We start from the raw sequence: 13997 nt of genomic DNA, 5'->3' as shown, positions 1-13997 counted from the left end.
ATGGGGAGTCTGCTTCTCCCTCTGACCTTCTTCTCTCTCATGCTCTCTGTCACTCTTTCTCTCTCAAATAAATAAAATAGAGAATTTTATACCCAGCCAATGTATTCTTCAAGTGAGGGCCACGGACTAACATTTTCATGTCAGCCCTATTTGGTAATCTAAGCAAACCAAGGGATCATTCAGTATAAAGAACTCTAGAATGGAGAAACTGATAAAAGAGTTGGTAATGAGCATCGGCATTCCTTTAATATTTAAGTAACTATAAAATATTTGGGACAGGGAGGGGCACCTGGGAGGGCCCCACTCTCAATTTTGGCTCAGGTTATGATCTCACAGTCATGAGATTGAGCCCAGCATTGGGCTCTAAGCTAAGCATGGAGCCTGTTTAAGATTCTCCATCTCTCTCTGCTGACCCCCATCCCCTACAGGTGCGTTCTCTCCTTCTCTCTCAAAAAAAAAAAAAAAAAAGAAGAAGGGGAATGGGAGGGTATTGATAAGTTCATTTTCGTATCTTTCATAGTAGGATGGCAGTAGATACTGGCCTTAAAATTGATTCATGGGGCGCCTGGGTGGCTCAGTTGGTTAAGTGTCCAACTCTTGGATTTGGCTCAGGTCACGAGATTGAGCCCGGCATCAGGGTCTGCACTGGGTATGGAGCCTGCTTGAGATTCTCTCTGTCCCTCTCCCTCTGCCCCTCCCCCCCAACTCTTGTGCATGCGCTCTCACTCTCCTTTAAAAAAAAATGATTCCTCGGGACGCCTGGGTGGCTCAGTTGGTTAAGCAGCTGCCTTCGGCTCAGGTCATGATCTCAGCGTCCTGGGATCGAGTCCCACATCGGGCTCCTTGCTCGGCAGGGAGCCTGCTTCTCCCTCTGCCTCTGCCTGTGCTCGCTCTCTCTCCCTCTCTCTCTGACAAATAAATAAATAAAATCTTTAAAAAAAAATGATTCCTGTATTATAAGCAAAATATGGCTAAAGGTTTTTGTAATATATTTTTTCATCTTTAGAGGTCTAAGAACTAGTAACATAATGTCTGGCATTTACTTGAAGATCAGCATTCATATATTTCAGAAATGAATGTTAAATCTTTTCTGTATATCAGAGTGTATTGTAGACACTTGGGATACATCATTGAACAAAAAAACAGTTGCCAGTGCTTTTCCCTCCCTTATGTTGTAGCAGAGGTACACAGACATAAATAAGTGATGTAATATATGTGATACCTTCTTGGGAAGAAAACAGAGGTATAAGGAGGATCCGGGGTTGCAGATGTGGGCAGGGTTTGCTGAGATGACATTTGAGCAGAGACTTAATTTTGAGATACCTGATAGACTTCAAAGATATGTACAAATCTGAGTTCAGGAAATAGGACTAGAATGGAGATGCAAAATTGAGAGTTACTGGCACAGAGATGAGATTCAAGCTATATAATTGAATGACATTGCCAAAGGAGTGATTGTAAATAAACCAACACCAAAAGCCAAGCCTGAGGTTTGCAACATTAAGAGGCCGCTCCTGCAAAGGACTAAGGATGCAGGGCCGGTGAGGGAGGAGGAAGCCAAGAGCTTACAGCCTGGACACCAAGTGAGGAAAGTGAATCAGAGTCAAAGGAATGCAGAGAACAGGTGACCTTGATGAACAGTTTTGGTGAAATCATGGGTGCGGTTGAAGTGAGTTTAGAAGATATGGAAAGACAATTGGAGAAATGGGGAAAAGAGGTTTTGTTATAAAAGGGGGGAAAATAGCTTGTTTATATGCTGATGAAAGTGATCCAGTAGAGAGGGAGAGATGCTGGAACAATCCAGAGGGGGCAGGCTTTAGCTAGGAATGGAGGGGATTTGTCTTGATTACAGGCCGGGTTTGGCTGCTGGTGGGTGAGTAGAGCTGATGGTGAATCTTCGATTGTTTCCCTTGTTCTCAGTGAAGTAAGAGGATTGTCAACTGGGAATGAGGATGGGGAGGTGAAATTAGAGATTTGAGCAGAGAGGATACTAGAAAATGAGAGAGAGAGAAAGTAGCAGAAACAGTTTGCTTCAAGTTTAGGGTCACGGATTTAAGGTGGGACCATCGGGGTGCGTGCGTGTTTCTGGTCAGCTGGTACAGAGGCAGAGAGGAGAATTGAAATTAGGCAAGTCTGTGGTTCTCTCAAGCCAGTATGATGGAATGAAAGGAGGGAGAGGGCGGGGGATCAGAGAGCAAGGGAATGAGATTGACTGTAATTCAGGTTGAGTTCAAGTAAATGATAACATAGTATTTTTTGTTTAAAAACGACATATTACGATATCCAGTTTTCACTCAAATATCTCTTCACTCTTCCTTTTATTTATAAATATGCATAATATTTATTTATAAATATAAATTTATTAAAATTATAAATAATATTTATAAATATGCATATTTATTTATAAATACGTCTGAATAATTATCTGTAAATTGATAGTTCTAAGTGGTAGGATTTTTATCACATTTTAATTTCCTTTTATACTTTAAAAATACTTCTCTTTGGGGGGGCCTGGGTGACTCACTGGGTTAAGCAGCTACCTTCGGCTCAGGTCATGATCCCAGGGTCCTTAGATTGGACCCCGTGTCGGGCTCCCTACTGAGTGGGGAGCCTGCTTCTCCCTCTGTTTCTGCTGCTCTTCCTGCTTGTGCTCTCTTGCTCATGCTGTCTCTCTCAAATAAAAATAAAATCTTTAAAAATACTTTTCTTGAACAGTAAACTGCATGATTTCTACAACAAATAACATACAAGTATAAGAAGCATAAAAGAATAAAAATAAAAATGTATTATTTAAGTTAAGGGCACACGGGTAGTCTAGGGCCTGGTTGGGGAAACAGGATTGAAAGCAGAAAGCACTTTGGTCAGAGATTGCTAGACTGTGCAGTTTGTATTTTATTTGGTAGGAGATGGAGTACCATTCTGGGCCAGAGAGTAAGGCAACTGGATCTTTGTTTTAGGAAAGCTGACTGAGGCCTATGTCTAGGGGTATTTGGTAGGAAATGTAGGAAGAGAGAGATAAATGGTAAAGATCTTTTATTTTTATGATGTTAATCTGTACAGAATGCAATCCCATCGCAATCCAATATCATATATTTTTCTGTCTTGGTAAAAATTATACTAAAATTGGTCTAGAAACTTAAGTGAAAGTAACAAAACAGTATTACGTATTTCATAAGGTTTTCATGAGGAGTGAATGGTTACATTTTAAGGGCTTATCATCATGCTGGGCATATGAGGTATGTGGTCAGTAAATGTTACCATTATCCATCATGACCATCATCTTTCCTTGTTATATAGATTCTCCGTCAACTTAGTTTTACTGATCTTTTAATTAGATCAATGTTCGTTTAACAGTTTACTTGAGGGCACCTGGGTGGCTCAGTTAAGCATCCAACTCTTGATTTCAGCTAACGTCTTGATGTCAGGATCGTGAGTTCAAAACCTGTGTTGGCCTCCACACTGTGTGTGGAGCCTACGTAAAGAAAAAGACGGGTGCCTGGGTGGCTCAGTCAGTTAAGCGACTGCCTCTTGATTTTGGCTTAGGTCCTGTTCTCAGGGTTGTGAGGTTGAGCCCTGAGTCCTGTTCCCTGCCTTGGGCTCTGTGCTGGGCGTAGAGCCTGCTTAAGATTCTTGCTTTCCATCTCCCTCTGCCGCTCCCCCCACCCCGGCGCCCCCCACCAACACCGCCGCAGGTGGTTGTACACTCTCTCTCTTTAAAAACAAAAACAAAAAAACAAAAAAACCAATTTACTTGAAGTGATGTATTTCCTACCTCCACCCCAGTAATTTTTCTCTTCCAGAAACTACTGGGTTTTTTGAGATATTGATGAACTATATTTTTAGACACCATTATATCTGTAACATTGCAAATAAGTATCCCTCAATTTTTGGTCTTCGAAGAGAAATTAATGAAGCTCCTTTCAAGCAGTATAAAGTCCTGCCTATGTTTTGCTATAGTTTTGCTGTTACTAATGAGATCATGGGTAAGTCAGAGGTTTCTCAGTTCTGAAGTTTATAATACTGGATGAGTTGTAAAGATTATTATTATGTAAGGCTTGAGGAAACTGATGCCAATTTTACTTTAACAAAAATAGAAAAACTGGGAAGAAAATTCACTAACATCATGAAGGAGTCTCTGGTTGGTGGGACTATTGGTGATTTTTTTAATTTTAAATTTTATACAGTAATCATACATTTTTTTAAAAACCAGAAGGTGAAAATAAAGGTCTGTGTTGTAAAGACAGGCACCTTTTCTCTCTCCCATCCCTCACTCATTGGTTCACTGACTTTGGGCAAGTCACATACTATCTCAGAGCCTTTATTTCTTTATCTGGAAAAGGTAAAGATCAAATAAAAGTACAGAGAAATGTTAAGGAAATAGCAAAATGCCATGCAAGATGGTGATCATTATTAGAAGTAGTCTTAATTTCCAGAAATTATGCTCTTCTATTTTGGAGAGGCCTTGTTCCAGAGCTCTAGGCCTTCATCACTACATTAGGAGAAGGCACTTAGGCGGAAATCATACGTATGATGACTCAGTTTTATCCAAGGCTTCTTTGTCTGTTTTTAGAAGTCCATTTTTAATGATAGCTTTAAAAGCACAGAGAAATTTTGAGTACTTAACAGGACCATCAAAGTGGGTTTTTTTTTTAAGTCACTTTTGTAATTTTTCATATTCAGAGTAATTTCATAAGTTCAGTGTGGGGCAAATTCTCAAGGTGAAAACCCAAAGGTGAATTCTACTTTAGTCTAATAATAGAATAGCTTGGCTTGGCTCAGGTGAGCCCGTATATTTGAAATGTGTTTTCCCCACATATTTACGAAAGCAAGCCAAAAGGTCTTTTGCTCTAAATTATAGATAAATACGTGACATTTTGCAGGCTCCAAAACGACGAGATTTTTTCCATCATCAAAGGCTTCATCTTATTAGTACCAACAAACTAACATATGCTAGAACAGCCAGCCTGACCTTGTTCTTTGTAAACACAAGGACATTTGATTTTTCAGTACCTGTTAGAATCAGTTTTGCCAGACCTTGCCCAAAAAGGGCAAGCTTCATCAACAGTACCTAACTGTTCAGAGATGAGTTTTCTGAATATGTAACAACAGATTGAAGCAGGCCTCTGCAGCTAGTGTGCTGGGCTCTTCATCCTTGTAAACTCTATCTCACCTTGAAATTGCAGAGCTATCTTTAAGAAAACAACCTTGGTTCAGTCAGCTGGGTATGTCCTAAAATATTTAGCTTTGAAAAAGGGTAAGTACATAGCAGGCCAGAAATAAGGACCTAATGCCAATTCTTTCCCCCTACAAACCATTTTTATAAAGCATAGTCAAGATACTTGAATTTAGTTAGTCATGTGCAGAGTTCAGGGAACCTCTCTGTTTTTTCAAACCACAAAGAGTTTAACCACCTGGTCTCTGAACCTGCATATTGTGAAGCTTGTCCTGGATCAGCTCGTTTTCTCCCGCTTCTTAACGCTCTTCACCCGGTTTGCCATTTTCTCCTGGTAACCCAAGCCCTTGCCTCCAGTTTCATATCCATGGTTGAAGCCACCAGCCACCAACTCCTCTTCCCTTCTGTTGTATTTGCTCCCACGGACTGAATATGCTTAAGTATTCTTATCGATTAAATAGAAAAGCCCTTGACCCTGTGCCCCATTCTAGTTACTACCCCATGTTCTCCATTTTAAAATTGGACTTTCTGAAGACATGCACACCGTCCATTCAGTCCTCACCCCACTTTAATCTGACCCCACATATGTATGTGTGTAGCCTTCACTACACTGCTTTTCACCAGGAGCCTCAGTGACTTCCAGGTGATCACAGTCCATACAGACATTTCTCCTTGACTTGGGTGTGTGCTGCATTATTACCGTGGGCCTTACCAGGTTTCCCAAACCTGTGTGTCGGCCTTCAGTTTCAGACTCAAATATCCAGCAACCGTCTTCCTGTCTCATTCATCGAATTGTTGGCTCATCCACATTCTGAGCATCTGCTGTCACCAGACTCTTGTCTTTAAAGACTGATGAGTAAAGTGAGGTTCTGCTCTGTCAGTGGGGAAGATGGGGGAAAGTCTCTGATAGTGACAGTACAGTGAACTGTGTACTTGGAGAGAAGCAAGCAAAGGGGGCTGTGAATATCAAAGAACTGGGACAGGCATCAGCCTGAGAGCTTTTAGGGATGTTACCTTTCAGACCTTCAATTAATCAGCCATGTAGGAAGAGAGATCACCTAAATCAGAAACCCCATCGTTATTCTTGGCTCCTTTGTTATGTTCAGTTTTCACTCTTGGATCCTACCATGAGTCCTGAGACAGGGTTCCAGTCCTGCCTTCTTCCCCATCCGTCCTCCTTCTGTCCTGATGTAAGGCCTTGTCCTCTGTTGCCTGCATTTGGGGGTGGGGAGGTGTTACCCGCATGTTTGCGGTAGACCCATGAGTGGTACCCTTGCTTTATGTCTCCTTCCCTTGGCATCCACTTCTCTAAAGGTCAGCATGGTGTTAGCAAAAATGACGATCTGCCATTCTCACTGCTCTCCTGAAAAGTCTCTGCTCAGAATCTCTAAATCTCTCCATGTATCTGACTTCACCCCTACACATTCTAATTCTGTGGTGCTGGCGGGCTGGAGCCTGTGTTCTTTGGTTCCCTAAGAGATACTGACATCTGACCAGACTGAGAAACCTCTGACCTATCATTGTCAAGTCTGAACCCCTCTGCCTGGTTGCACAAGGGCCTCCATGACACCCCCTCCCACCTGGCTTAGCAGTCAACCTCATTTCCCACCACGCCCCGTGTGTCTACTGGTCTAGATAAAATCATCCCATTTTGTATGAATCCTGTTAGGGTATTTGTAAAAAGGATTTTCAGAACACAACATTCTATTTAACTATCTGCTATTGTTATTTGTAATGTGTTTCCTGCCTTTTCAGTGGATGATGCTGGCAAAATAGAACATGATGGTTCCTCTGGAATGACCATGGATGCAGAGTCGGAAATCGATCCTTGTAAGGTGGATGGCACTTGCCCTGAAGTCATCAAGGTGTACATTTTTAAAGCTGACCCCGGAGAGGATGACTTAGGTAAGAGGAAATCTTCACCGTATTATGCATCCTGATCAGGCACATCAACCTGATTTCTTTGGGCTGGTTGAGATTACAGACCTTTGAAATCTTGTCTGAAGATAACTTTTAAGCAAGGATTTTCATGCAGCTGTGGAAAAGGATATGAAATATACTAAGGCAAATGGGTGGAAATGAAGTTTTCAGACAAATTCTCAGAGCTGTCATCTTCCCTGATAGGTGGCACTGTAGACATTGTGGAGAGTGAGCCTGAGAATGACCATGGAGTTGAATTACTTGATCAGAATAGCAGTATTCGTGTGCCAAGGGAAAAGATGGTTTATATGACCGTCAACGACTCTCAGCAAGAAGATGAAGATTTAAGTAAGTAGGTGGCCTTTTTGTGGGAGAAAGTCTTATGTTTCTGTAGCTCTCTTTTTAAATGCGGTCAGTATTCAAAGGAAAATAAGTGGCATTATTGTAGAGATTGTTATGCTACCGTGTGCCTCCAAGGGCAGTCTCAGTAACTCTTTGTGGATGCATAGAACGTTGCCTTACAGACACGTTAAGGTGAAAGCCAAGAAACAAATGATTCGTTCAACAAATACTCGTTGCCTGCTTAGGACTCTGTAAAAGTTCTAGGTGTGTAACACTTGAACCTTCTTTCTACTCGTCTGTTACCTGAATTCAAATAAAAATGCCTTTCCTGTGATCTCTGTAAACGTGGTCACAAAAGTTGATATAATTTCCTACTTAGATGTCGCGGAAATCGCTGATGAGGTGTATATGGAGGTGATCGTAGGGGAGGAGGATGCGGCGGCGGCGGCGGCAGCCGCTGCAGCGCATGAGCAGCAGATCGACGACAATGAAATCAAAACCTTCATGCCAATAGCCTGGGCAGCGGCTTACGGTAAGTCCCTTGGCGGCTCTTCAGATGGACTTGGCTCGCAGGTGGGACTTCGTGATTGAAAACGGTGTCTGTGGCCTTAGGTTTCCGAAATAGGAAACACCACTACCCTGTAAGGGTTACTTGATTTGAACAGGAGGACAGTAAGATGATAAAGTCTACCTTCTGTGTTTATTTATAACAGGAATTTCCTCTGTGTGTGTATTACATAGAAGGAAGTACTACAAGAAGTAGTGAACCTTTTCATCTTGATCGTATCTGGCCCATGACTTTACAGTTTGGGGAGACGACACGGGAGTTCATGGGACAAAACGCTGACATGTGTTTTTTAGATTTGGAAGCAAGGCCTTTCCTGCTGTCTCACTATAATAAATGCGGTCCTAAAACCCATTACCTAGAATGGGGACTTTCTGTCATTCATGAGTATCATGGCTTACTTTTCGTTGTTATAGTTAATAAAGCATCCCTAATTTTTTATAGTTTATAATACTGTATGATTTTGTTTTTTAATGCGCATTGTTAGGTAATAATTCTGATGGAATTGAAACCCGGAATGGCACTGCAAGTGCCCTCTTGCACATAGATGAGTCTGCTGGGCTCGGCAGACTGGCTAAACAAAAACCAAAGAAAAGGAGAAGACCTGATTCCAGGCAGTACCAAACAGGTGAGGGCACACAAGTCCCACAGCGCAGCGTGCTTGGCGAGCTCTCAGATGAAACTCTAGTATGTATCCACAGAGGTGTTGTGATGGCATTTTAGCTGCTAGACCACATGGTAGCTTTTGTGTGTGGAATTTGAAAATATAATTTTAAGAATTCAGTGATATTCATGAATGATTGCCTGGGATAAAAAGAAACGGAATGGATCAATCGTGGATGGGGAACAAAATTCAAAACTCGGGTGGTTTTTATGCGGAAATGAAAGAAATCCCTCAGATTACAAGCATTAACTGTTTTAAAACCTAAATTAACGCAAAGAATTGGATCATGTTACCTTAAGGCAGGCTTAATTTACAGAGCAGTAGGACAAGTACCTCAGTTTACCTGACCCTATTCTTGTCTATTCGTGGATGGTGATTTGCATATTAAAATTTTCATAGATAGATTTAAGCTTTACTGTCGAGTGACACAAAATTAGGTAGTTCGGAATAACCAAAGCAGGAATTGTGATTACAAAACTTGATTGTTATGAAGAATTTTCTGCCGATTTCTAAATTGATAGAGCTTTGATCACTAGCTGGCAGAAGTTACGTATTTATTGATTGATTTTTTTTTTTTTTTTTAACTGGAGGGACTGAGGTTGGTACTACCAGACTGAATGAAGTTTTCAGAACAGGGTTCTCTTTATGACAGGGTTGCTCTGCCTCTTATACTGAAAAAACGGTAGAAGGAATGTCACGTAGCAGATAGCTTAATGCGGGAATGCTTGCCTAATAACGTTCCGAACACACACTTGAAATGCTTGCAGAAACCCAGACGGAACCTGGTTTGATCACTCATGCTCCTTTTTTTTCCTTTCCTAGCAATAATTATTGGCCCTGATGGACATCCCTTGACTGTCTATCCTTGCATGATTTGTGGGAAAAAATTTAAGTCGAGAGGTTTTCTGAAAAGGCACATGAAAAACCATCCTGAACACCTTACCAAGAAGAAGTACCGCTGTACTGACTGTGATTACACTACCAACAAGAAGATAAGTTTACACAACCACCTGGAGAGCCACAAGCTGACCAGCAAGGCGGAGAAGGCCATCGAATGCGATGAGTGTGGGAAGCATTTCTCTCATGCTGGGGCTTTGTTTACTCACAAAATGGTGCATAAGGAGAAAGGAGCCAACAAAATGCACAAGTGTAAATTCTGTGAATACGAGACAGCTGAGCAAGGCTTGTTGAATCGCCACCTTTTGGCGGTCCACAGCAAGAACTTTCCTCACATTTGTGTGGAGTGCGGGAAAGGTTTCCGTCACCCGTCAGAGCTCAAAAAGCACATGCGCATCCATACCGGCGAGAAGCCGTACCAGTGCCAGTACTGCGAGTATCGGTCCGCGGACTCTTCCAACTTGAAAACACATGTAAAAACGAAGCATAGTAAAGAGATGCCGTTCAAGTGTGACATCTGCCTTCTGACTTTCTCAGATACCAAAGAGGTGCAGCAACATGCTCTTATCCACCAAGAAAGCAAAACACACCAGTGTTTGCACTGCGACCACAAGAGCTCGAACTCAAGCGATTTGAAACGACACATAATTTCGGTTCACACGAAGGACTACCCCCATAAGTGTGACATGTGTGATAAAGGCTTTCACAGGCCTTCCGAACTCAAGAAACACGTGGCTGCCCACAAGGGTAAAAAAATGCACCAGTGTAGACATTGTGACTTCAAGATCGCAGATCCGTTTGTCCTAAGTCGCCATATTCTCTCGGTTCACACGAAAGATCTTCCGTTCAGGTGTAAGAGATGTAGAAAGGGATTTCGGCAACAGAATGAGCTTAAAAAGCATATGAAGACACACAGTGGCAGGAAAGTGTACCAGTGTGAGTACTGTGAGTATAGCACTACAGACGCCTCGGGCTTTAAACGGCACGTCATCTCCATCCACACGAAGGACTACCCTCACCGGTGCGAGTACTGCAAGAAAGGCTTCCGCAGACCTTCGGAAAAGAACCAGCACATAATGCGGCATCATAAAGAAGTGGGCCTGCCCTAACGGCCCCGCCACGGACGTTTGTGGCGATGTTGGCCTTGAAGCAGAAATTTCATTTTAGAGCCAAGTGGTCTCGTTCACATACAATACTGTATATTGATTATGCCGTGTACAAATAGAATTATTGCTTCTAGTTGAGTTGGTTTTTCGTTTTTGTTTTTTCGTTTTTGTTTTTTTTTTACATTTTGTTTAATAGTGTGTTCTGAATTCTATTCAGTTTGTTTAATAAATTGGGGAAAGCGGCAACAAGTAAGTTGCTCTTAATAAAATAATCCCTGGTTCTATACTGAATTTTTCTATCTTAGAAGTTTTATATTTATTTAAATATTTACCTTGCTTACCTTGATGGTACTCTTCTAAGACCATTTAACTTAAAGTTAAGGTAACTTTAGATTGGTAACTCTGAAAGGACTCATGTTGACTCGGTCTCCCCCCCCCATAAATTTCTCACAATAAAATTGTCAGAGACATCTACTAACATAAATGGGAGGTTTTTACAGTCAGCTCTAATTATCCTAACGTGGAAGTCATTTACTCGTCTTGCTTACTATTTTCAGACCACATGACAATGAAAGTTTCCATTTGAGCTTTTGCGTCCCTGGCATCGCTGAGGAGAGAACAGTGGCTGGGTTCGTGTTTCCTTTCCGTTTTGTTTAGCAGACAAACTATACTTCTTTGGGGGCTTTCTTTGGTGTGTTGACATCTTTTGTCAGCATAGCAAACTTTTAGAAAAACTTCCTTGACCAATTTTACTTGATGCTGTTGTATTTTGATTATTCCGTCTGTGCTGCTTTGTCTTGGAATGGTTGTGTGCTACAAATGAGATTATCGAGGACTGCATTTTGGAATCTCCTAGAGGTAATTCGTGGCTCGTAGGATCTTTTGCGACTTTATATATGTAAATGTACCCTGAATTATATATATGCACATATATAGAGAACATGTATCTGTGTGTATTGCTTATTTTACATATTTATACACACAACCCCAGTAGTAGTTAAGATCTATAATGAAAAGTATTAAATTTACAATAACATGAACGATGCAGGGATGCACGAGAGCATTTTGTGAATCATGCTCTTCAGAGAGACTACTCAGGTGAAGAATTAGAAGGATAATAAGGACACTAGTATTTTTAAAGAGTAAAGGTATTTTCTTTTAAATATCTTTGGTAATTGAAAAAAATAGACGTTAAGATGTTTCTAGATAGAATGTTTTCATACAACTTCAGCTCCATGCCTTTATATTTTTCTGAAAAGCTAATGAGTATCCGGACATAACTCCCTCAGTTCTCTCTGGAGCCCGTGAGGGAACCCTGCGTCACCCAGTGAGGGGGATTAAGGAAACCACAGCTCCGTGTCCCAGAGATCGGGTGCTGATTATGACTCAAACTTGGCAGGTTCAGCCTGCCCTGTTACTTCTTAGTTACAGTTAGCAAACTTTTAAAAGCTGAATGCTCAAATTGGCTTTGGTTAGAAGATAAAGGTGTGTTTAAGTGCATGAGGAAAAGCGGAGGCCTTATTTGGAACGTCACCAAGTCTTTCACAGTTTTGTTTTTCTTTGAGAGCCGACATTTTTTAAACAAGCAGTTCTGAATCAAGAGTCAGACATGCATAAAACTTGAACTTGGTTAATGAGAACTAGATTATGTTAAGATGGATCTTGGAAAATGAAAAACACTTTCTGGGGTCCTTTAAATTGGCTGTCAGCATATGAGTATCTGGCACATCGTAGGAGATTTAGGAATTTTCTTCCCACTTGATAGTTGCCTTGCCACTTCATTATGGTGCTTCATCCCCTCTGTGCTGTTAGGTCTTGACCTTTCGTCTTTCTCTTTGCCATTGATATTTGTATTCAAGAAGTATATTTATAGGCTTAGAAATCTAAATATTTGGTGGTTGGCAAGCCTCTGAAGTGCTAGATTGATTTCGTCCAGTTGTAAATCAAGTGCTTTAGACTGGTATGAACTCCAACCTGAATGCCAGTTAAAGCCAAGGCATGGGCCTATCCTAGTGGGAGCTCCTGTGCCCTCTTGGCTCTTATACCTGCTTTTTTTTTTTTTTTTTAAATAACTTAAACAATTATGTGGTTCATTGCCCTGCAGTACTATCCTTGAAAGCTCTGTCTGTTTTTTTGTGAGAACCTTTAAAATCTCCCTTCTTTTTTTCCCCAGAAATCATGTAAAAGAAGACACTTAAATGAAAGTGGAAATTTATTAACTTTAAAACATGCTGTAAAATTAGTACAGAAAATATAAATAATTGGTCATTTAACTATATTTTTTTAAATAAACTGAAAGATAAAGAACACAACACTCTACACACTTTATATTTCTCTTACATAGTCTGGAATCATACACAGTGTACTTTCTTTTTAAAGCACAATATTGAAACCTTTAAAAGGTATTTAAGGGTTTGGTCAAGTGAATATGATGAAATGTATTTGTCTGTATAAAGAGAAAATGAAATTGTAGTCACTGTTACGTACTGACATTAGTTACAACCTAGTTTTAATTCTTAAAACAATTTTGATTAGCAAAGCTAAAAAAAATGGATGTTTCAGTTAAATGTTTTAAAGAGGTACAGATTTTTACAAGGACATAATATAAGTTATTGTTCTGTAGAAATATCCTATTAAATATTGTATGTCCCTCCCTCTGTACACTTTGTAAAAAAAAAAAGTAAAATACATAAAAAGAAAATCATATAGGGATGTGTGACATTATTGTAATTGTGTACTTGAGAATAACGTGCAAAAATAAAAATCAGACTATTTTCCTGTTAATGGATGTTTAGTCTATTTGATACCAGTACTAAGTTAATGCTTTTTCTTAAGGAAAAAAATGTACAGTTTTTGTAAAACCTAATAAACATCAAAAACAGTGGATTATTTTCATTTCCCCATTTCTTAATTCCTTTTATGCAGCAGTGGATTGCAAAATGCTTGACTGCTTTGAATTTTGTGACTCGATGCAAATACTCCTCATAGTTCAGCCCTGCAAATTTACAAGTAATATATCAGAGAGCCTAAGAGATGATGGGTGAGTCCTTTGATGAACATGTCCTTGAAGTTCCTTTTTTCCCTTTTATCTTCATAAGGGATTTGTTTTATTAGCATCTCCAGTTCCCCTGAGATGAATTTGCCATGCGTAAGCGTAATGGTTTCTGAGAACACTGAAGGTTCATTTCGGTATCACTGCATAGCACACTTAATCACGGGGTGTTGTCCCCACCTCCACAGCAGAAGCCCCGCCCTAGAGTAACGCCTCTGTGGCCACATTTGGAGGGTTTTCATTTCATAGACGCTAACTCGCTGGAGAGTGGCCACAGT

General features: G+C 40.5%; 1 protein-coding gene across 3 annotated transcripts in view; it reads left to right on the top strand.

Moving 5' to 3' along the window:
• ZFX (zinc finger protein X-linked) overlaps nt 1-13553 on the top strand; it is a 52137-nt gene extending 38584 nt beyond the window's left edge. For all 3 annotated transcript variants that reach the window (XM_044235794.1, XM_044235795.1, XM_044235796.1), the window contains exons 4-8: nt 6929-7078; nt 7298-7441; nt 7815-7967; nt 8488-8628; nt 9487-13553. In XM_044235794.1, coding sequence (XP_044091729.1) covers nt 6929-7078; nt 7298-7441; nt 7815-7967; nt 8488-8628; nt 9487-10670 — 1772 coding nt within the window. In that variant the 3' untranslated portion in view covers nt 10671-13553. The remainder of the gene's footprint in view (nt 1-6928; nt 7079-7297; nt 7442-7814; nt 7968-8487; nt 8629-9486) is intronic.
• Nucleotides 13554-13997: the final 444 nt, after the last annotated feature.

This window comes from Neovison vison, chromosome X (assembly GCF_020171115.1).
Source record: "Neovison vison isolate M4711 chromosome X, ASM_NN_V1, whole genome shotgun sequence".
Lineage (NCBI taxonomy): Eukaryota > Metazoa > Chordata > Mammalia > Carnivora > Mustelidae > Neogale > Neogale vison.
Note: the sequence above shows the minus strand (reverse complement) of the source record. Positions and strands in the feature narration are given on the sequence as shown.